This window comes from Montipora capricornis, chromosome 3 (genome assembly GCF_036669925.1).
Source record: "Montipora capricornis isolate CH-2021 chromosome 3, ASM3666992v2, whole genome shotgun sequence".
Taxonomy (NCBI): Eukaryota; Metazoa; Cnidaria; class Anthozoa; order Scleractinia; family Acroporidae; genus Montipora; species Montipora capricornis.
This window is the reverse complement of record NC_090885.1, coordinates 64,636,430-64,660,911: the sequence shown is the minus strand read 5'-3', so window position 1 is coordinate 64,660,911 and position 24,482 is coordinate 64,636,430. Positions and strand designations below refer to the sequence as shown.

At 38.9% G+C, this 24,482-nt stretch overlaps 2 protein-coding genes across 2 annotated transcripts in view; both read right to left on the bottom strand.

Moving 5' to 3' along the window:
- The window catches only part of LOC138043712 (zinc finger protein 420-like), a 65,549-nt gene that overhangs the window by 28,228 nt on the left and 12,839 nt on the right, over positions 1-24,482 (bottom strand). The gene's annotated exons all lie outside the window — the stretch shown is intronic.
- LOC138040718 (zinc finger protein 791-like) overlaps positions 6,071-24,482 on the bottom strand; it is a 42,824-nt gene continuing 24,412 nt past the window's right edge. Inside the window, exon 6 of the mRNA XM_068886394.1 lies at positions 6,071-7,595. Coding sequence (XP_068742495.1) covers positions 6,071-7,595 — 1,525 coding nt within the window. The remainder of the gene's footprint in view (positions 7,596-24,482) is intronic.

Sequence of the window (24,482 nt, the reverse complement as noted above, 5' to 3'; positions counted from 1 at the left end):
TATCGTGAAGACAAGATTTCTGCTCGTAAAAAGATGTGAGACTTGACATGCTTCGGTTTGTTTAACAGCCGACAGAGAAGAACTAGCAAGTGGGATGGGATACTTCCACTTTCACAGCTTCGGGAACTACATTGTTCAGAGCCCAATTTGTTATAGGACAACGGTTTTACGTTCAATTCGGCCATTTGTTTATGCTGGTACCTAAAATACTAACTGTATTTTTCACATACGGTTATTCCAGATTTGGCTTATAAACTTCTTGGCCAATTTAATTGCAAGAATGGCAAAAAAGTCACGGTAGTAGAATATTAACAACAAATGTAACTTTCAACGGTAAACAAAAATAATACACTAATCATCCATTAATTGCGGTTCTAAGTATGCAACAACTACTCCTTATACTGTATGGTAGCTGTTTTCGTCTGATAGGAATTGGGATTACCAGATTTTACTGGACTGTCGAAACTGATGAAGTTGATTGACTATATTTGGTCGACTGCTAATTCCAAAAGAGGTTTTATTGTAAGAAATCATGATCTGATGTCGTGGGAAATGGATTTGTCAGGTCAGAGACTTTGGCATTAGTCTACTGATAGGAATGAACGGAGCCGGTATGGCGATGACTTTTCTCAGTTCTCGAGCGAAAAAATAAATCTTAATTCGATCGTTCTGTTCTCATATGATGGAAATCACAAGGTATAGCGCAAACATTGCGGTCCCTTTTCAACTGAACACATCTCTGTTTACAAAAATAAAAAATAAAAGATATCTCGTTAGAATGAAGAAACCAAACGCTGAAAAAAAAGCTCAGTCTTGGTCTTGCTTTTCCTGTGAAACGCTAGGTACATCACTGTGCATTTCTAAGCTCCTCCATACATAAATGTTATTACTAGCAGGAATGCAAAACGCAAGTTTCGGATATATGGCATCTCATATGGCACCTTTTTACCTTTTAATTTAATCATAAACAAGATAACTTCAACCACAATCAATCATTGCCATTTTAAAGCAATTTAAACAAAGTTTCTTGACATTAAAAGACACCAAGGCGCCTCAACTTGACGACTCCTCAAATGTCGTGTGATGTCATTCGTAGTGCACAAGAAGAAGCTCCTTGCTGCTCAACTGCTCCTGGCAAAGCCAACAGATGTGTTTTTCAGCCTGGTTTGAATGATGTTCTCGTCTGGTGCAGCGATGATGGATTTCAACTTCAAGTTCTTTTGTACTTGCAGAACTTTCTTGTGCTATTTCAAGTTTCCGGAAACTTTTTTTCTGTTGCTATCGCCTCGTGGATCCACAGCTACTTTGACAATGTTATGACGAAATTCATGATCAATAACAGGACAGACGCATGAAAAACTGACATCAATTTGTTATATTTATAGTGGAAGTGCAGTTTGCTTTCAAGTTAGTTCACACGCACCTCACTTTTAATAATTGAAAGAAACATGATTTAGACCCCCAAGTGGCAGGAGGCAACCAGATGGCTATTTACAAAGCGTGGTAGAGTTGAATCCGGGACAACTGGAAACAAATCCAAACCAGAGGCTAGAACAGGATTTGAACCCCAGGGCAACCGCATGCTAAAACCAACGCCCTAATCACTGGACCACGCCACCTCCCATATTGCAACCTGCAACCTGCAATCTGCGACCTGCAAACTTGAATAACACCATCCGTAAAGGAAAGTTGTAGACTGCTTTGGATTAATTCTATCGTGCTTGATGGATGATTCTTTGGTGATGAAAATGAATTACCTTTTTCGGGTTTATTTCATATCTCCATTCAATTTAATGTCTTTATTCACACTTAATCAAATCGCAGGTTATGGATTCCAATCCTGTTGAAGCAATTTTGGAAAATTTCCAAAACACTCGTGCAATTAATCCTTAATAGTACTCGGCCTCATGTGATTACCTATACTTAACACCATTGAGTGCAAGCAGAAGCCCATAAACAGGAGGATACAACTCCAATACTACAATTTCGGAGAAAACCTGTTGAGACAAAAGGACATTTTTGGTACTCCAACAAGTTATCCAAATGTACCGCTTGAAACCTGCTCTTCCCCCCTCCCCCCTTCCCCACCCTCAATATTGATTTATCTTGGTCAGAAATATACTGTAGTACATATGACGATACTCAGTAACATTGACTGAGGTGGGGGGGGGGAGGGGAGTGGGAAGGGGAGAGTAAGTAGGCATGTTTAAAAATGAAGGCGAATTTGTGTTACTGTCTCAACAGTTTTTGTCCGAGATTGTAGGTAACACAATTTTCACAAATCAAGCTTTCTTTAGACAAGTTCTCAAATAAAAGTTTGGTTCTTAAATAAGATTCTCAATCCGATGGGTAATGATTTCTCCTGCAAGACTTATGATTAGCTGGAAAGGTCTGGCTTTTCGGGAAAACCAATCTAAAAATATTTCGCTCTTTTAAAGCGGTGTGGCACAAATACAATGAAGTTGTATGCTTCTAGTCGTGGGCTAAAAGTTTAAGTAACATTTGCTATTGAAGTTTTTTAAAACGGAAGCCTAAGATTAAGTTATGAAAGTCTCTCTCTCTGTCTATCAATTAGATGTATTAAAATTAAATCTGCTTACTCAACAACAAATAATTGTATTCTCTCCAAGTACTACTACGAGACATATTCTAAAATAAAGAAGGTATTGATTCCCAAATCTTTCACGCCAAGAACTTACTAGAGGATTCTTTGCCTGAAGAAATTAAATTAAGATTGCTAACTAATCTCTCATTTTAATTGAAGAAAACCAGGTAATCTCTCTTTTACTTTTTTTGCTAACATGAAGTATCCAAGCAAAGAGAAGGTGGTTCCGCGGATTGTCGGAGTGGTCCTTGGTGGCCAGGGTCATCGTCCTAACCGAGAGATTACGGTCGTCATTGTGGTTGTAGTGGTCACTCGTCCGCAGTCATTGTGGCTATGGATGATCATCATGCATAGTGCCCATGGTACTCCAGATGTTTACGGTGGTCCCAGTAGTCATGGTGGCTCTGTTGTTCCCAGTGCTCACGACAATCGTGGTAGTCACGGTCGTTATAGTGGTGAAGATTGTAATGGCGATCATGGTTGTAATATGTCCATGGTCATAGGTCATTCTTAATGAGAGCAAACCGAGGTCGCTTTCCTGCAATTCTTTTGGTATTTGCGTTTGTTAGCCAAAATGAAATATCTAATGAGAAACCTATCTTGGAACAAAATCCAAAAACACAAGTAGTTGTTAAAGCTTTCAGGCCATTTTGATTGACTTTACCATCAAGCACTGGGGAACTAGCCTTGCATTTTATTGCAAAATAATTCTTGTTATCTCCTATTTGATATTCATACTGGTTACCCATTTTGGTGCTCGCACTATTTGTTAAAAAAATTGTTTAATTAACACAAATATACAACAATGACAAGAATAACATGAAGTACCCATTTAACAAATTTGACGAAATTCATTGTCAATAACAGGACAGACGCATGAAAAACTGACATCAATTTGTTTTTTACAATAACAAAAAGGCAGAGGGGTTAAAATAAAGTCAAAGCACGAGAAGAACGCGAGACAAAAATGCAAGAAAATTCAATTTTATTCAATCTGACGCAACCAAATTCATAAGTTGCCTCGCTCCCTTATTGGATAATGAAAGAAAAAAAGACACTTTCTATTGGTTAAAAAGTGACAGATCGACGTTTCACAAAACTTTGCATAAATTAAATTCTTCGAAACGAATAAATTATAAATTTTTGTGTCTGTCCGCTTATTGACCATAAAATTAGCCAATGAGCTCGCGAGAATTTTGCAGTCATTGTAAAAAAGGCTGTTTACAGACGCCAGATTACAATCTGTAGATTACATCTTTTCTCTGAGTGTTATTGCGTGTTACAATGCTACCGGAAGAGAAAGAGAAAGTGAAAGAGAACAGAGAAAGAAAGTCCTTGGAAAGCTCACTCCCGAAAAAACATTCTTAGGGAATTTTTTAGCAGTAGCGATCTCTTTTAGAATGATGAGTCTTTCATGCAGCCGCAAAAGGAAAGTCTGGAAACAAAGCTCATCCTCCCGCCCATGCACCAGCACAAAAAATATAATATTTTGAAGCAAGAATACAGTGATTTAGTGTCTGCCCATCAGCCGACCTAACGAGGCAACCGTATAAGAGTTTACATGAATTTAACAAGATCTGTTCTCGTGTTTTTTCATACCATCAAGACTAAGGCTATGAGAGACTAAGAGTTGGTCTAATGTTTGCTTCTCGCTTTTGCAAAAGGTGAAGCGATCACTGTTTTTTTATGCCATGTCGGTATAAGCTCACTTGAGTGGGTAATATGTTCTGTAAAATCTTGTACTGAAACATTCGAAGCTTTTTTTCTTGGATGCCACCTTCATCTATATTGGGTAACTACCTTCAACTATGTTGGTCTAACTTAAGTTTCACTCTTTTAAAATTTTCTTACTTTATAACGAAAGTAGTAATTTCATTTTTAAGTGGTTAATGATTTCTTTTTAAGATAACAGTTGCACACAGGTAATGCAATCTGCTTAAAGAAAAGTTTGTAAATAGCCAACACTTCAACTCTTATCAGTACTAATGGGTGGCTCTGGCATGTGACTCCATCTAGTCTCAGCCTCTTCTGTGTTCAAAGGGAGACCAGCATGTCACTGGTACGAGTCTGCAAGTCACAATTTGGAAGTTCAGATGATATTGAATGAAACAAACAAAATAAATTTTAAGCGTGGGTTATAGACGAAGGGGTATATTGATCCTCACTCTCATCTTGACAATTTAAAGCACTTTTCTCTCATAGACACCCACATATGACGTCGAGTCAAGGAATCGAACCCAGGCCACATTAGTGGGAAGCGAGTGCTCTCACAACTGCGCCATCCCTGCACATTTTTGACTGTGACAAGAAAATCTTTTTGATACTTGTTTTTTTCGATACGGAACTGCGCAAGACGGGATTTTTATGAGCACCACAGTTATTCTCGCCTAGTACTCTGCACATTTGTTGAAGAAACCCCAGTGAAAAGATTTAACACTTTACCACACGGTTTTATTCACTAACCCAAAATCAAACTAGTGTACTGATATATTCGTAGAACAAGGCTGTGAGCTTGGCGGGCATAGATTTGAGATGTTGTCACATGACGTTTCCGTGTATGACTCCCTCTGGTACCTGACGAATCTTTGATTTAATTAGAAATCCTTTACAATCTTGTCTTTTCTTTTGAGTAACAACAACAACAAGATTTATGTTAACATTTACGTCTATATGACATATTTTGGATTTCATAATCCTAAAGAAAACTAGTTTGTGAAGTGAAGTTCATATGGTGGCAATGCACACTTGACCTTAGAAACAGAATGTGACTGCCTGGAAATTTTGCAAAGTAAGGAAACAAGTTTTTCCTCCAGGAACACTTCGATATGCAACAATTTGGTGGTTAAGATGCATTTGCAGAAAATGAGAGGTGCTATGCTTAGTGGTTCCGAGGTCGTTAGTATTTCACCGTTGATTCCTCTCGGGAACCATCGTTGGTGTCACAATCACAAAACATACAGCTCACTGGCAAATAACGGTTCCTTCGGATCGATTTGACTTATAAGATAAAGATCGGGGGTAGTTTGTGAATAGGCACTTTTCTGGAAAAGAATTTCTTATCTTCTCTTTACGATAGGACTTGCCAATTGTTTTTCCATAAACCATGTAAATTGTGCTGCCGGCTATTTTAAGCTGCCTGGGGTTAAAGAGGCCCGTTGCTTAAAAAAAAAGTCGTTTCTAGGGGAACCTTTAAAATACTATTTTGAAAACACATAAAAGGGCAATGCCAATAGTTTGAACAGGTATAGCGCCCCCCCCCCCCCCAAAAAACAAACAAACTGCGTTTAGTTATGTAAACAATGGTCTAATTTTCAACGCTCCTTAGAAAAGGCTGAACGTGTATGGCGGGGAAGCAACTTCCAACGAAACATAACAACGTTTTTTAAATTTACCAACGCAACACCATTATAGCGGAAAGGCTAAAACTTTCTAAAACCAAATTCATTAAAAAGCCACCCAACTACTTTAAGTTGATGGCACCTCAGACGTCATATGATTCTGATAGTGTGCAAGAAGAAGCTCCTCGCTGCACAACTCCTCTTGGCAAAGCCAACAGCTGTAATTTTCACCCTGTCGAGTGCAGGGGCGATGGATCTCTACTTCGTGTTCACTTGCACTTGCAGAACTTTCTACTGCTTTTTCATGTTTCCTAACACTTGTTCTGTTGCGAAAAAACTTCCCTTTTGGCTTACGTTTGTAACGCTTCTCTCTAGCATGGACTCTTTCATGTTTCCTTAAATCTGCTGCTTGACTAAAACACTTGCCACACTTTTTACATTCATAGAGTTTCTCCCCAGAATGCACTCTTTCGTGTCTCCTTAAATCTCCTGCTTGGCTAAAATACTTGCCACATTGTTTGCATTCATAAGGTTTCTCTCCAGTATGTACTCTTTCATGTATCTTTAAATGTCCTGCTTGGGTAAAAGATTTACCACATTGTTTGCATTCATAAGGTTTCTCTCCAGTATGTACTCTTTCATGTCTCTTTAATTTTCCTGCTTCGCTAAAAGATTTACCACATTGTTTGCATTCATAAGGTCTCTCTCCAGTATGGACTCTTTCATGTATCTTTAAGGTTCCTGCTACGCTAAAACACTTGCCACATTGTTTGCATTCATAAGGTTTCTTTCCAGTATGTACTCTTTCATGTCTCTTTAATTTTCCTGCTTCGCTAAAAGATTTACCACATTGTTTGCATTCATAAGGTCTCTCTCCAGTATGGACTCTTTCATGTATCTTTAAGTTTCCTGCTACGCTAAAACACTTGCCACATTGTTTGCATTCATAAGGCTTCTCTCCAGTATAGACTCTTTCATGTATCTTTAAGCTTCCTGCTCGGCTAAAAAATTGACCACATTGTTCGCATTTGTAAGGCTTCTCTCCAGTATGGACTCTTTCGTGTCCCCTCAATTGTCCTGCTTGGCTAAAACACTTACCACATTGTTTGCATTCATAAGGTTTCTCTCCAGTATGGACTCTTTCATGTATCTTTAAGTTTCCTGCTACGCTAAAACACTTGCCACATTGTTTGCATTCATAAGGTTTCTCTCCAGTATGGACTCTTTCGTGTCTCCTCAAATCTCCTGCTTGGCTAAAACAGTTACCACATTGTTTGCATTTATAAGGCTTCTCTCCAGTATGGACTCTTTTATGTGCTCTTAAATGTCCTGCTTCGGTAAAACATTTACCACATTGTTTGCATTCATAAGGTTTCTCTCCAGTATGTACTCTTTCATGTCTCTTTAATTTTCCTGCTTCGCTAAAAGATTTACCACATTGTTTGCATTCATAAGGTCTCTCTCCAGTATGGACTCTTTCACGTATCTTTAAGGTTCCTGCTACGCTAAAACACTTGCCACATTGTTTGCATTCATAAGGCTTCTCTCCAGTATGGACTCTTTCATGTATCTTTAAGCTTCCTGCTCGGTTAAAAAATTTACCACATTGTTTGCATTCATAAGGTATCTCTCCAGTATGCATTCTATCGTGGCTCCTCAAATCTCCTGCTTGGCCAAAAGATCTTGACATCATTAACAGATTGTGATTTTACTTAAGAATAAAATGCAAAAGAAAAAGAAGTTATTTCCATCAACAACGTCCAACAAACAGCTCAGTCAAAGTCAAGTAATTAATCTTCTTTTAACTTACAAAAAACGATTTTGTGTATTAATTTGTTAATAGAAGTTAATGACCTAATATATATTGTACACAACGATCACGTGTCATATGGTATTCATCGTGCTATCGTTTCGTTCAGTTTCCCGCTCAGTTGCTGATTTGTACCTTACCGTCCGTTTCTCCCTAGGCAGATGTATTTGTCCCAAATGGAAATTATATGTAGCTGCCCAGCGATGGCCCACAGCCATGGTCATATCGTCATCATCGCATTCATTAATAGGAAGTTAATAAAAAGACAATCAACACGGTACATACAATTGTGTTAAGTGTTCTAAGAAATTACGGAGTTAGTGACGCGAAGAAGAGAAAATTTCTTAAAGATAATCAGATTTAGCAGAAGAAAAAAAAACGTCTTAAATACTTAGAGTTAACAGAAGATATTAACTTTAAGTAACAAGATAACAAATACAAAAGGTGTGCATCTAAGTGCTATATTTCCGATAACCATGTCAAACAGCAATTCCAAGTCAGTGTTGTAGTAAGCAAACTTTTTTTTTCTTCAGTCTTGTAATCATCCAATTGCTGGCACTGTGTGTAAATTTCATGACAACGACCTTGTTATGTTAAGTATATACAGCCCTTTTAAAATCGTTAATTTCCAAAACAGAAAATTTCACTTAACCTAAAGGAAAAATAAAGCTGTGCTTATCAATCTCAATAAGATCAATCGCTGTATGTTATGCCTCCCTGAAAATGCGCGAAGCGACCAATACATTCGATTTTTGTCGCAATAGATGCAAATTTATTACTAGCCACGACAATGACGTATTTGTCTCGTGTCCAAAACAACCGCCATACTTAATTAGTTTATTCGGCAACCAGTAATATAAATATATTTTAACCAGGTCTTTTAAAGGGTTTCCCCAGCCGACAACAGGTTGTCAACTAAGGAAACCAGTAATATAAACAGTGTACTCGCTTAATATTTACTCCCTTTACATTGATAACAAGACGCTGAAGTCAGCGTTTACTCGGGATACTCTCAACGGCATGGAGATTTTTTACAGTACAAGATTTGAGAGAAATTGCTCTGGAAGTTTCCTTGAGGACGAGTATGAAAACTGAAACCTTCATACCATGGTGATTGAAAACACCAATTTCATTTGAACTGAAACGCGTAGCTAGTGTAAAATTAATGTATTTTCTATTGGTCTGCGTTTGAATTCTTCTAATTTGAGGGGTTTTTGTGGTTTGTTATCAGGTGTTTTCTAGGGTTTTAGTAGTCCTCCGGAATATTCCCATCGAGTTACCAGGCTATTTAAGCAGCTAGCAAGTTTTGGTTGTTCTCTCACTCTCGCAATACAACACTGACGTTCTCAGCTAGTTCCCCCACCACACCCTCTTGATTGTACAGATTTTTTCTTTTATTTGTCCAACAGGTGCTTTTGCTGCGGTTGGATTGGTCACGGGGCTGAAGCATGTAAAATTGGTTGGTTCCAAGGCCTTCCATCGAACAAAAGTGCCTCCTTTACTACCCCTCATGCTCGGTCAGGAGCAGGAATCACCTACGATGGTTTCTCCTAATTAATGTATGGTACAGGTAACAAATCTTCCATTAGATCTAAGCGAGTACCAGGAATTGTCTGAGCTCAAAGTTCATTTGCCCGTGAAAGAGAATTTAAGGAGAAGTATTGGTTGCTAATAGATATTTCAGTTTTGTGCATGCAGATAATCGTATTGAATTGGAAATCCAATGGGTTCCTCCAACTGAGCTTTTATTAGTCGTCTTATTGACAATGGCAATTGACAGTTTGGTGATGCCCGTTTCCAGCTGTATCTAGAGCATTAAGGGAGAAAACATTTTACGTTCTCCCATATAAAAAGGGGAGGGATGCTCGCCGTCTCGCTTAGGGGTGTAAATTTCGGATTTTGGTCTCAGTTAGGGTGTTCTGGGCAAAACGCAATCATATATAGCAGTGATGGTCTCCTTTGGGGTTGCGCGCGAAGAAATATAAAAGGGTATGTGTACATTTTTATATTTCTTCACGAAGGTGAAAGTATTAGATGATAATGTCTTTGCCATCATTAAAAACCACCATATTTTTTAGTTAACTGTCTTGTAATATGGTCTCTTTTAGGGGTCAAAAAAAAAGCCTAGCCCACGACCAGATTTGTCTCATTTGAAATTTAATTTAAAATTTTCGACGAGCATCCCTCCCCTTTTTATATGGGGCAGGAGTCGAGTAATGGCAGAAAACAATTGGTTTCCTTCTCAGCATAATTCTATTTGTTAAACCAAAAGCTGAAGAATTGCACAGTTTTTAAAGCGTATCCCGACAAGTGAAGCTTTGGTTTAAAGCTCCCCATTATTTTAATCTCTAATCTTGGACAAAATTGTTGAGAAAACTCTGCTTTTGGACTAAACTCCGATCACGAGTATGAAAAATAAACTCTCCTTTTGCCCCCACCCCTTCCCCCCCCCCCCCCCCCTGATCAATGTTTTTTTTTATTTTATTTTTATTTTTATTTATTTACGGGACGATCACTTACACTACATACAGTACTAATACTTTACTTACATGCATACACTACTTACAATACATAGATTACAATGCAATCACACTGATTAGCTTATTTGCAATGCACTTTTCTATTATAGAAAAATTACAAGTATACATACAAGTTACAAAACTGTTACATTTCTTTTAAATAGTCTTTGTTTTTTTGTTTTATAAAATTACTACTTTACTTTTTTGGAAAAAAAAAAGATATATAAGTGGATAGAGCTAAATAATAGATATGAAATTAAACGTAAATTAACCTAAACATCAACAGCATATAAAATTACAGTAAAAAAGCCCACGTGCGATAAAATGTCGGAAGTTCTTTTTTTGCAGTCGCGATCTCTTTTAGGATTTCAAGTTTTCCTGCGATGAACAGTAGGAAATTTTGGAAATCTAAGACATCTCCGCGAAGGCTTGTGCAGAAAATGCGATATTTGGCTATCAGTAGACTATAATTTAGGACTTGCCAATGCTTTGTTCTATCATGCCAGCCATATAGTATGTGACTTGTGGATAACGTTATTGTTTCATTTCTTTTTTGGTACCACCAGTCTTGAAACAGGATCCAAAAATCGACTGTTAGTGTGCAGTTTATTAGCAGGTGATGCAGCGTTTTTTCTTCCGTATCGCATAAGTTGCATTCTGAAATACGGTCTCGGTAGAGTGTAGCGCGGGTTGGAAGCACGTTATGAATCACTTTATATTGAAACATTATTATTTTAACTTCATTTGTGACTTTAAATGGCATAAGATAAACGTTCTGGATGGTACTTTCTGTGAAACCGTGGCGTAGAATTTTCGTTTCGGCAGTGGGAGGAACGAAGACGGTGTTTAAAAGAGAGGAGTAAATAGAACTGGTTTTTAGACTGTTTACAGTGGTGTCGTGTGTGACGTTTGGAATAGGGTTTCTAAGATTAGCTTTCCATTTTTTTGGGATTGCGTTAACTAGGCCATAGTATGTGGTGAAAGGAACATTCAAATTACATTTTATGGCAAATTCGTGCCACTTCAAAAAATCTTGATTTTGGTTTAATATGTCGCTTATCTTGGTAATGCCAGCGTCATACCAAGTTTGGTAAAAAACAGGCTTTTTTCCTACAAGAATTTTCCTATTATTCCATACTATTTCGTTTTTAGGATTTGATTTGGAATCGCTGCCCGTTGAGATTTTGAACTCGCACCAATAATCTAACACCTTTTTATAAACTATGGGAAGTTTATCATCAAGGTCTAGTGTACTTGTTGCGAAGTTGCATTTTGTTAGGAAGGCAACACCACCATTTTTGTGAAAGAACTGGTTAGGAATAATTTTCCAGGAAGCTTGTGACTCGTCTTGAATTCTGTCGATCCAAGCTATTTTGAGCGCTTTTTCCATGATCTTAAAATCGCACATTTTCAAACCGCCATCTTTTTTCTTTCCAATTATGGTGTTTCTTTTGATTCTAGGGGGTTTCCCTGCCCAAATAAAGTTGAAAATTAGCTTATTTATTTCTTGAATATAATGATCTGGAACAGGGAGCACGGAGGCTGAGTAAATAAATTTAGATATCCCAAGTGTTTTAACGATGTTTATTTTTCCATAAAGAGTTAAATTTCTCCGTTGCCAAGTGTTCAGCGTTTTTTGGAGGTTAAGTATTTTTTTACCGAAGTTCAGTCTGTTAGCACTTTCTTGGTTGTGAGAAAAAAAGACACCAAGAGCACTGACAGGTTCTTTTGGCCACTTAAAACCAAAAGGTTCATCTGTTCTGTCTTTCCATTCGCCCAACCACATTGCTTCGGTTTTAGTTGTGTTTATTTCTAGGCCAGAGTGCTCTTTGAAATCGTTTCACACCTTCAATAGACTCGTAACGGAGTCGAGGTCACGGACAAATACTGTTGTGTCGTCGGCATATTGACTTATTTTAAGCTCTTGCTTGTTGACTTGGATACCTTTGATAGTGGGATCATTTTTTATAGATCTAGAGAGGAGTTCTATACCGAGAACGAAGAGGACGCTAGACAACGGGCAACCTTGTCTGACTCCCCGCTGTAGGGAGGAAAAAGTTGAGGCATGACCGTTATTGAGAACACAGCTAGTAACATTATTATAGAAAATTTTTATCCAATTTTGAATGTCGTGGCCGAAGTTGAAGAACTGAAGTGTTTGTAAGAGATAGTTCCATTCAATGGAATCAAACGCCTTTTTGAAGTCCAAGAATTAAAATGGCAATACCTTTTTGATTTGGCTTATCTGTGTAATGTATTAAGTCGTAGATTAGCCTTACGTTTTCACCAATGTAGCGGCCTTTAACATAACCCGTTTGATCAGGGTTTATTAATGTTGGCAAGACTTTTTCTATTCTTTTGGCAATAACTTTAGTGAGAATCTTGTAGTCGACGTTCAGAAGTGAGATGGGCCTTAGATTTTCCAAAATAGTTTTATCTTTGGATTTTTTGGGGATAAGGGAGATTATTCCTCGTCTTTGGCTTATAGAAAGCATGCCATGCTGAGAAGCAAAGTTGTAGCTGGCTAGCAGGTCATGACAGATGTCAGGCCAGAAGAACCGGTAGAATTCAGCTGGCAGACCGTCGGTGCCCGGGGTTTTGTTATTGTCGAAGTCCTTGAGCGCATTTGTGCATTCTTCTTCATTTACCAAACCCTCACAAGAGCTCTTCTCTTCTTCACTTAGAGCGGTTACATTTTCTGAGATAAAAAAGGCGAATTTTTGAACTTTTCGGGATTAATATTGGTGCAGCGGTATAACGACTCATAAAACTTTTTTTCTTCTTCTAAGATTTCGAATTGATCTTCCGTGTAACGATTTTCCCCGACTTTGAGTTTTGAGACTGTTTTACTATCATGATGTCGTTTTTCTAGGCTGTAGAAATACTTTGTATTGCGTTCTCCTTCTTCATGCCATCTCACTTTGCTTCTCAGAATTGCACCTTTCTTTTTGGTCAACATGATTTTTTCAAGCTGTGATCTGGCTCGTTGAAGTTCTAGTAAGATGTTTCTGTTGTGCGGGTTATTTTCTGCTCTGGTTTGAAGGTCATTTACTTTTTTGTGCAGTAATTTTTCTTCATCTCGATTTTTTTTCGCTTTTCGTTTAGAATACTTGATCGTGAAACCTCTTATCTCCATTTTTATGAGGTCCCATTTTAAACCTAAATCATGAACCTCGTTATATTTCTCCTTAAAGATTGGAATGTTTATCTTAAGTGCTGTTACGTATGTTTCATCTTTCAGTAAGGCTGTATTAAATTTCCAGAAGCCCGGTCCTCTTTTTTGGTTTAGGCGATTGGACTGTAGAACAAGTGACACAGCGGAGTGATCAGATTCGGGTGCGTAGACGATGTCGCATTTCTTTGCTAATTGAAGTAACTCCTGCGAAACTAAGAAAAGATCTAAGCGGCATTGAATTTTAAATGATTTAGTGCTCCATGTGTAACACTGCTTGCCATTGTTCAGGTTTCGCCATATATCACTTAGGTTATACAAATCACAAAGCGTGTTGATTTCTTGGATGACAGCTGATTTTTTAGATACAGGTTTTCCGCCCTTTTTGTCATTTGAAGTGAGTGCGCAATTGAAGTAACCCCCAATTACAATTGTATCGTGCGCAAATTCCTCGAGTTGTTGGTTTAGTCTTTTGAAAAAGGAAACTTGCTGAGCGACATCGTTAGGCGCGTAAATGTTGACCAAAACAATAACTTTCTCTTCAAGTGACAATTTTAAAATAATGAACCTGCCTTGTTTGTCTGAAATTTCTTATTCAACTTTGAAATTAACAGAGGGATTAATTAGTGTTATGACACCTTTACTATGGTTTGTGCCGTGGCTAAAGAAAGCTTTGCCACCCCATTCGTTTTCCCAGATGGGTTTAAGATTTTTGGAGCAGTATGATTCTTGCAAAAATATGATATGATGATTTTGTTTGTGTAGCCATCGAAAAACGGTTCGGCGTTTGATCGATTTATTAAGACCTCTAACATTTAATGACTGGCATTTTAGGTCAAAAGCATTGGCAGAATTGACGCAGTTCATTTTGTTGGCAGTTTAAAGAAACACAAGCCAGGCGGAGTAGTAATAAGTAAACACGGATTTCTTCCGACAGAATTGTTGATTCACGACAAATTGGGACAGAAAATAATTTGAATCTTTCGCTGATGGGCGGTTGCGAAAAAGTGAACGAGCAGACAAAGAAGGCGGTTGTTTCAACTGAAGCGGATTGGTGTAACATATGAAAAAAAGAAAAGGTAGCATAATAAACTTGAAGACTGCAACTACACAGCGCTTATATAAAAACATGAACGAAAAGGAAATTTGGATACTTAGCTCGATGAGATAGAGCCATTGACCCGGCACGATTTAGCTCGCATCTTGTCGTCTTTGAATGTGTAAATAAGACAGAAAATTAGGTAGGAGCTACTTGATACTCAACTGGAATATTCGAGATGTTAAAAACATTGATATCAATAAAGAGAGATTTATTGACTACCTTCGCGACGCGACCAGCTTCTCTAGCAGCGAACATGGATTGAATAAGGACTTTCCTTTCTTTCTGGATTTCTCGTGCAAAGTTTTGTGTAATATAGGCTTTACTGTGTCTGGATGTGGACTTGAGCCGGCTTTTGGCATTGAAAACAGTATCCCTGTCTTCTCTCACGACAAATCTTGCGATGATCGGGCGAGGGCAAGCAGGAGTAGCTCCATTGTTTTGAGGTTTGCCGACACGGTGAACTGCATGGAAACGGATATCGTCGACGTTTATTTTGAGATCAATTTCTAGAACATCATAAATGATATCCTGACAGGTTTCGCCTCGACTTTCTGGGATATTCATAAAACGCAAGTTTTCTCGTCTTGTATAGTTCTCAAGAGCGACGAGGTTCTCCTGGGCTTCTTTCAAAGCCGGTTTAAGCTTCTCGTTCTCGGCTTGGAGCTTTTTCAGATCGGCTTTCAGGCCTTGAATTTCCTCAGTCTGCTCGTCCATCATTTTTTGGTGAGAGCTTTTTGAATCTTTGAGAGCTTTGGACTCTTGCTGTAGGTCCTCGATGCTTGCCCACCCTTGATTCACAGACTTCTCTAGCTCATTCAGAGTTGATTTGACGACATTGATGTCGTGTTTGAATTCACACGTAAGTTCTGAGATCTGCGTGTGTAGATTGGAGAAATTGTCTTCCATGCGAGATTCGATGGTGATTAATTTATCGAGGAGTATTTCCATAGAGATGAGTGAGTCGGTGTCGTTGTTTGCTTCCATTTCTTCGCTCTTCTTCTGTTTGTTTCGTTTCGGAGTTGGACTGTCGGCGGAGCTTGAACTTGACGAACGTTCCGAGCGTTTTGACATGGGAACAAGCCGCAAACAACAATTGTTTTAAATACCGGCTGTACTGATGTTAAAAAGATAACACTGGTTGCATTTGAGCGAACTTAAATGGCCAGGTATGACTCTTCTCAACTAAGGAATCATAGAGCGCGAAAAACACGTCCGTCCGCCATGATTCCTTTGTTAGACTCCCCCCTGATCAATGTTGCTAGACGAAACAAAGCATGTCGAACCTGGGCTTATCAACATTGGTTGTAGGGGGGAGGGGTATCGCTAATAATGTGCGATATTGAGGACGTAGTGCGCCAAATAACCCCTGTTTTTAATATTCTCAACACTTTTTGTGCAAGATTGTAGCTTCAGCAAAAAATATCCTCAGCATATTTGCATTCGCCAATTTGACCTTTGCGTCGTCTACCTTTTTTCCTTGAGATACTCTGGAAAAACGTTGAGTGCAACTTTTGTTCCTTTCTAAGTACTCTCGCTGTTTTTTTGATCAACTAAAGGTGTCAAAGCATTCTCTGACCGCTCGGGGAACCGATCTGCCATTTTTTTACAAGAGCGTGGTTTCATTTGCGCATGAGCATGATATTATTTGCAGAAAAACAATAGTGTGAATGCATAATTAATTTGTCCTGTATGCATAATGAAGTACGGACCTGTGCGGAAATTATTCCGAAACGCCTTGTGGGCGAAACCTTCTGATACCAGATTTAACAATACAACACCTTCCAGCAGACTGATCTCTCACTTAAAATACAGCAATTAACTTTCTTACCTTCTTTAAGAGAGTTTCCGATCACAACAGCTTGACAACAAAAATCTGGAAATTAAAAACCTGCTCCCGAGGTTCTGCAGTTATCTATTTTTTACAGTCCGTATTAAACGCGGACAGCAGACAGCAGACAGCGGACTGCGGACCCGGTCTGCGGACCGGGTATAAAACACAGACTGGGTATAAAATGCGGACTGAAGGTTGCGGACTAGGCACAAAACGGGGACTGAGTAAAAAGCACTCTGAAAAAGGCACAGAGCAACGAAATGGCGACGGGTTCACGACGACATGAACTGAAGTCCGACTGCAGAATGATGAAAAAAATGTTTCGCGTCATAATTATCAACTACAACGTTAAAGTGGATTTTTTTTGGCTTCTCAAAACGACGATCAATAGCTCAGGGTTTTAGTTGAAATTGGAAAACGTTTGTATGTTGTATTTATCAGAGGTAAGACACGAAAGTGATTAATGGAATCCTTCCCGGGTAACCAGCTTTGTTTGTTTATGAGACATTTGAAGGACTTCAGTGGGAGATGCTCATTTCAACATTGTTTTATAACTGGAAGCGTGGATATATATTAAACATCACGCAAAGCGAGACCAAAACTATCTCGACCCGATCTGCAAGCGTTATTTTCCCACGAAAAATGTAACAATATTTACTCATTGCGCATCCAGTGCACATGACGTCATGTGCCCTGCCAATCATTTACATATCTTCGGAACAGATACCACTGTGATGTTTGGACGGGGGTCTCTTTATCTAATAGCTAAATTAATGTTTTGTTGCTATTGATACAACTTTTTGTTCGCCTCAGTGTCGCACAGGTGCGTCTGTAAACAGCACTCGACCAAGAGAACAACTGTCACAGTCCATGTCCTGATTTACGCGTACACACTACCGACTTTATCTGAAGCCTCTTACGCAGACTTTGGGAGTAAAGATTGCAAGACGAGCCAAAACTCTCTTCGTGTGTGTTGAATCCATCGGGGCATCCTAGCTCGAACTACGACAACAACAGTCAGAGGCCTTGAATATAAAAGATGGAAATATAAGAAGAGTTCAAGTTTACGCCAAAAGTGTTTCCGTTCTTCCCCATAACAATTTTTCCACTCCCTCCAGTGTTTGACTTGATTTGCGTTAATTGTTGATTTCAGTTCAAAATGTCCCGGATTAGTGCTCCTGCGTTAGAACGACTAGACACTTAAATAAAGTTCATCCCCTTTCCTTTCCTTTTCCTTTTTAAATTCGTGAAGTAAAATATAATTCTATTTTGTCATAGGACTACGTCACTAAGGAGTCATGTGAGATATGTGCAAGCAGATCGAGTGTTCAGTTTCCCGCGTAGTTTTTGAGTGTCGGTCGAAATTTTACAAGCATGGTGAGAAACTTGGATTTGGATGAAATCCTGCCTTCTGACGCAGATGAAACGGCTTTGTTGGATGACCATAGCGATCGAGACAACGAGGAAGAGATGCCAAAAGTGTTAAAGAATTTAAGCCAAATTCTAACGAGCATGTCCGCATCCATGTTGTCCATGGAGAAATCGTTTAAGCGAATAAGGCGGGATGACCCGTCTGAAGCAGAGGAACCGGTAAAGAAACGACGCAAAAGCTGAACGGAACATGGAAAAGATGCTGAAAGCGATCTCAGTGACGGCGAAACGCTCCTTAAAACGACAGAACCCCAGGTCGACACGGCCACAGAGGGTGAAATTAGCGTCTCCGTTGCTCGACACGAGTTTGACGCTTTGCTGACCGACCTCTGCCAAGATTTCGATCACGACGAGAACATTGGTCCAAATATTACTCAGCAACTTGCTGACATTATCATCAAACGTTGGTCAGCTAAACTTAGCGAACCAAAACTGAAAGAAAAGATGGAAAATATAGTCGACCAGGAAACTGCGACAGGCAGGAAAGGCTCATGTTAACACGGAGATTTGGGACAAACTTGACAACAAACCAGACAACAGGACCTTCGCGCCTCGTCAATACAAAAGTCAATGCAAAAGTCGGGGTATTTTGCCTCTGTCCACAGAAACGCAAGTGCAATTGAGGCAGAAAAAATTGCCGGAGCTTGATAAGCTAGTAAAACTAAATACAGATGCGTTGGCACTGCTAGGCCACACGTCGTGTGAGCTATCGTTGTGCGTCGTGACGCCATACTCACTTTGCACGAACACTACAGCAGTTTATGTGCCTCGCACGTCCCGGTAACGTTGCTATTGTTTGGCAATAATCTGTAATCACGATGAAAAGACATTCGGGCCTCGAGCAAGATAAGTAAAACCACTTTCCCTGAACGACATAACCAAGGGAAAGCAGGCCGCTTCTCGAATAACAACAATGCTGTCTTGGATAACAGACAACGACGAGGACAAAATTTTTTGTTTAAAGGCCGCTACTGGAAGCAGTACCCGCCAAAATCATTCCCCAAGTTGAAGACAAACTCACAAAAGAGGGGAAATCAGGGAAATCAGTGGCAGTAACTACAGCGGATGAATTGATTTTTAAAACTTTACAGGTAAGCAATTTAGCCGAGAATATGTCGGAAGGTGATACATTATTTTCTATTGAAGATGCGGCTTCGATCAAAGCTGGCCAGTTGTCACGTAGACTGTGCGAATGGCGCAAAAATAACTTCTGATGCAGATGTCTTGCGCTCATTTGCTGAGGAGAAAATTGAGTTCACTTCTCCGCCGCATCAGACATGTTTCAGGACAAATAACGTTTCAACGCAGAAAAATAGTGTTATTGCGCAAGAAATTCAACATTTATTGGCCAAAGAAGTTATTGTTGAGTATGTTTCGGCGTAGGGTGATTTTATCTCCCCCATATTTCTCCGGCCCAAAGCTTATGGGTCACATAGACTAATCCTGAATCTGAAAAGTTTAAATAAAAATGTGGTATATAGGCATTTTAAGATGTCTTCAATTGCCAATGGACTCTTCTTAGCTTAATGTAACCAAATTGTTATATGGCATCTGTGGATTTACGGAATGTGCCTCTAATGTTATTGGCACAATAACATTGCTGGGCAATCTCGGTTTTGTTCTGAACTCAATCCATGTGGATTTACTCAGTTCGGGTGTCACCAGAACATCAAAAATATGTTAAATTTCTGTGGAATGGCATTGTTTATAAATTTACATGTCTTCCTAATGGTTTGGCATTCCGCCCCCGAAAATTTGCTAAACTGATGAAGCCAGTGTTTTCCTCATTGAGACAATATTATACGGAATGTGCCGCTGATGTTATTGATACAATAACATTGTTGGACAATCTCGGTTTTGTTCCTCACCCAAAAAGTCAGTTTTCATATCTACACAAATTCTACTATTTTTGGGGTTTGTTTTGAACTCAATCCATATGACAGTATCACTTACTTTAGACAAGGCAAACAAGTTGAAGACAGTTGTAATTCAACTACTGTCATGTAAGAGTGTCCATTCGTGAGGTGGCACAAGTTGTGGGCCTCATCATATCTAGTTTTCCTGGGGTAATGTATGACCCTCTCCATTTCCGCATTACAGAACATGAAAAATCTGAAGCCGTTAGACAAAATGCTGGGAATTGTGATGCCTTCATGAGCTTGACACCATTTGCTAGAGAGGAACTTCAGTGCTGGGTCGACTGTATAGATACTGCAGTCAATAAAATAGACAGACCTGACCCACAAATTACCACTCGTACTGATGCATCTACACAAGGATCCCGGGGGTGCGCAGTAAATGACCTCTCTACAGGGAGGCTCTGGACAGCTACAGAGAAGGAAACCCATATCAACTATCTTGAATTATTGGCTTACAAGCTTATAGCCAGCTATTATTTATCAGGAAGACAAGTCAGAGTCCTGGTTGATAACACAACAGTTCAGGTTATAGCTAATAAAATGGGCACCAGTCATTCAACTAAGTTGAATTTCTTAGTTAAAACTATTTGGGATTGGAGTATTGCAAACAATATATGGCTTACTGTTGCCTGAATTCCGGGGAAAGAGAACATTGAGGCAGACTCTGAATCTCGAAAATCTAGGCGTAACACAGAATAACAAAACATTATTTCAGCAACCGTGTGCACAACTTTGTTTCACCCCGAATCTTGATCTGTTTGCCTCTCACATTAATTATCAAGTCAAGCCATATATTTCATATCATCCAGACCCGGAAGCTTTTGCTGTCAACGCTTTTCATTTGTCATGGAGTAACTACATGTACTAGTTTTATGCTTTTCCTCCATTTAGCATAATAAGCTTACAGCTGTAATGCTACAGAAGATTCAGAAGGAATAACCAGACAGGATTGTGGCTGTACCCAAGTGGCCCACCAAGACATGGTGGCCGGTGGCAATGAAGATGCTCGTCTAGGCACCAGTGGTTTTCTGGCGACCGAGAGGACATTATATCTGCCCAGTCACCCAAACGAAAAACCCAATTCACCGGAAACTATTCCCACTGATATGCCACTTATCCGGAAACAACTCCAAAGCAGAGGCTTTTCCGTCTTCAACAGTTACCAATATCATGGAAGCAATATGAAGGCACCTTATCAAAATGGAAGCTATACTGTAGGAAAAGGGAAAATAATCCATTTTCGTCAACTGTCGCAGAACGTGTAAACTTTATAGGAGAATTATATGATGAAGGTATAGGTTATAGTGGATTTAATACGGCACGGAGTGCATTATCTGCTATAATTACTATGTCAAACAACATATCTTTTGGGGACCATCCTAGTGTGCCTAGACGTATGAAAGGAGTCTATGAAACTAGACCAAGCCTACCGAAATACCAAGAAATTTTTGGATGTTCGTACCGTCCTTGATTTTTTCAAACTCTACCTCTTGTTTAAGGACTCACCCTTAAGAACTTAACTATGAAACGTACTATGCTTTTGGCTCTGATCTCAGCCCAAAGATTTTAAACATTGAAAGCATAATCTACTGATTGCCTTAAACTTGGGCACAAAGAGTGCATTTTTTACTTCACAAAATTGCTTAAAACATCTAGACCCGGAAACCACCAAAGTCCGTTAGTGATTAAGAGCAGTTCTCTGAGAAAGTCAAGAAAAATTGCAAATCAAAATTTTTAAAATCCCCTTCATTTTCTGTGTGGGTATACTTAGGTTGTCTGGATGGATGAACGAAAACAGTCATATTAGGGCCAGCTGATGTATCGTTGCCATGGTAACCGCCATTGATCATGACAGGCTTTGAGCAGGAAATTTACTATCAAATAGTTAATATACATGTGTCCACTTCTCGGATAGATGTGAGCCAGACTTCTAGGGAAAAGGAGAAAATACTTGCTCTATTATGTTACCTGTCGGCCATTTTGAAACACCGCAAAAACGAGCACAACTTTTTTCCCATTTTCTAGAAAAGTGTTCTTTTCCCGGTCACCACGTTTGCAGGAGAGCTAATACAGTTATTATAGTCTCAAAATATTAGAAAACTAGTTTGGGGGAAAGTATAGTTTGGGCACAGGTGATAAACAAATTTGATGAAAATTAGAAATATTTGAAAATTGACCAAGTTCAGACTTAAATTGTTTCGCTCCAAAATGGTTTAGAGATATTGTTTAAGCTCCAACAACATTTTAAGTATCCTATCTGTAACCCATTGACTCTCAGGGGTTCCCCATTGACGAGTAGAAGTCTGGCCGGTTTAGGCCGGTTTGGACGTCAATGGGTTGGACGTCAATGGGTTCAGTGAGTGAGTAAAGTGCCATCGATTTATGAAGCTTTAGGTCCGTTTAGTTTGATAATATTCAACTGAAGGAAAAGCCTACCGTGCAAGTTTTTGTAATTTGTACATTTTAATCGTTTTCGTTTCCCCTTCGTTTGTTCCATTTTCTAGACCAAATTTAGCACAGGCTCTAAATATCGGTCCTCTCCCATCGAAAGCAACGGCTGTGGGACGTTACAGATATGTTAAACAACAGATCCAGATAATGGTGCATTCAAGCCGCATACACATCACGAATATAACACGCGTGGCATTGTGGTGCACTGAAATCCATCTATGTGGTCCAACGAGGAAATAAAATGAATCCATCACGATCAATTCACTAAGAAAATACAAGCCTCTGATCATAAATAAAGCGTTGGGCTAAAATTAAACGTTTTAAAGGACGGTGCCTACTAATTCAAAGATGTTTTTGCCTGGTTTATGATTACGCTGGAAATGTAGATCTTAACAAGTGTTATTGCAATCCAAAAAGAAAATTGGGGGTAACCACGCATTTTCCAAAGATAATTCGTGAATAATATTTGTAAACAACATTAAAATACAAAGCAATGTATGGCGTTCTTTCTCAAATTGAAGGTTAGTTATCTCTCAAAAATGCGTGGTTACCCCCAATTTTCTTTTTGGATACTAAGAGTACTTACTAAGATCTGCTTTCTCTGGATAGTTTTAAACCGCGCAAAATATCCTTGTATTAGTAAGCATCACCGATAGGAAACCCGAGTATTTCGAGATGCGCAGAACGTATGCGTAATAACAATAGTTGGCACCGTCTTAAAGAATTGGTCGAGTAGCCATGAAGTTTGTCACGCGGACGCGTAGACTGGACATGCAACGACAGACTCAACCGGAAGCATGGATTTCCTGCCTGAGGATGGAAGGAGAATTAAACAATAGCATATGAAATAAGTACGGTTCGTTACCCCAACAACAACTGTGCAATTGTTATTCACAAGTGAATTTGATACTTGGCACGCGAATTGTTTCATTTATTCACCTGCACAGCAAAGAATCACGGATTTCTGTCCGGCTCTTGCATAGTCCATCGGTTTGCAAGTGATATGTAATATCCCTGTCACATTCACTTAGTTTTACAACGTTTCACCTGCATTCCCGAACCTCCCCTTTCAAGCTTGGAAACCAACCACTTTCCATTTTAAGCAAAAACCGTAAATGGATAATCATTTTAAGATTATTATTTGGTTAAAATCTAAGTAACATTAGAAATTTGTGGGAAACGTTCGTTTCAGCCTGAAAACGCAACTTTCTTGTGAAAACGTTTTTTTTTTTCAGAAAATGTCGTCTCAACCGAGCTGAGCTATGATGAGCATGTTATGCAAATCAGATTTTTTAACTTTGACATTCCTACTCTACTTCCGACAGCACATTTGGAAACATAACCCTCCCCTTTGGGCAAAAAGTGATTAAATAATAATAAGAATAAGAATAATAATCTGTACATTGTGTGCATTCATGTCTGCTATTCTATTTCAAACGATTTGATAGCAATATAAAGGCATTAGTTAATAAAGCCACAATCACAATCAATGTATAACCAAACTAATGTCATTATATTTTTGTCCTGACTGTGATTTCATCATATCCATTTAATTTTTTAATTTCATTTATTATTTTTAGCTCTACTACTTTAATTTTGCATCGACGTTCGTGGGATAGAGCTGTAAACATCCAGTCAGCAGTCTGTCCCCACTCATTTCCGTTCCGCGAAGAATTTTCTCGGCTTTTCAACGACATATTACAAATCTCCCCTCGATTTTTGCCCTCGATTTTAGTTATACTTTATTCGGGATGGTCATAGGCAGCATACGTTTACTTGGCATGGTGAACGTAGTACATTCATGTAACTCGCTGGATAAACTTCATTTCGGAAGAGACTGTCTCAAGCTTTTATTCTTGTCAATAGTGTTCTGTTAAGTCAACATGATGCGGAAAAATTCATCATTACCTATGGTTTTATTTTTCTTGAGGTGATGTTGGATGAAAGAAAATGTTAATTTGACTTGGCAGCAAGGGAAATCCATCGATTTGGTCACGAAAAAGGGAGCGAAGATGTCACAGCTAAAGTGTTAAAAATTGCCAGGAATTACGCGATATGCTTAACGTTAATTTCTATTTCATCATAGTTGCCAATTTAAAACCTCAATAGTCATATTTAGCGTACAGACAAGATAATAATAAGTACTTTGAGAGTTTGACGGCTTGCTTGAGAACATTTTGAGTGCGAAAAAAGTAAGTGTAAAAATGACTTTATTTGGATTTTTTTACAATTTCCATAAAACTCGTTTATCACATATTGTCAAAATATGACTTTCCCCTAGTTAGTTTTCTAATATTTAAGAAC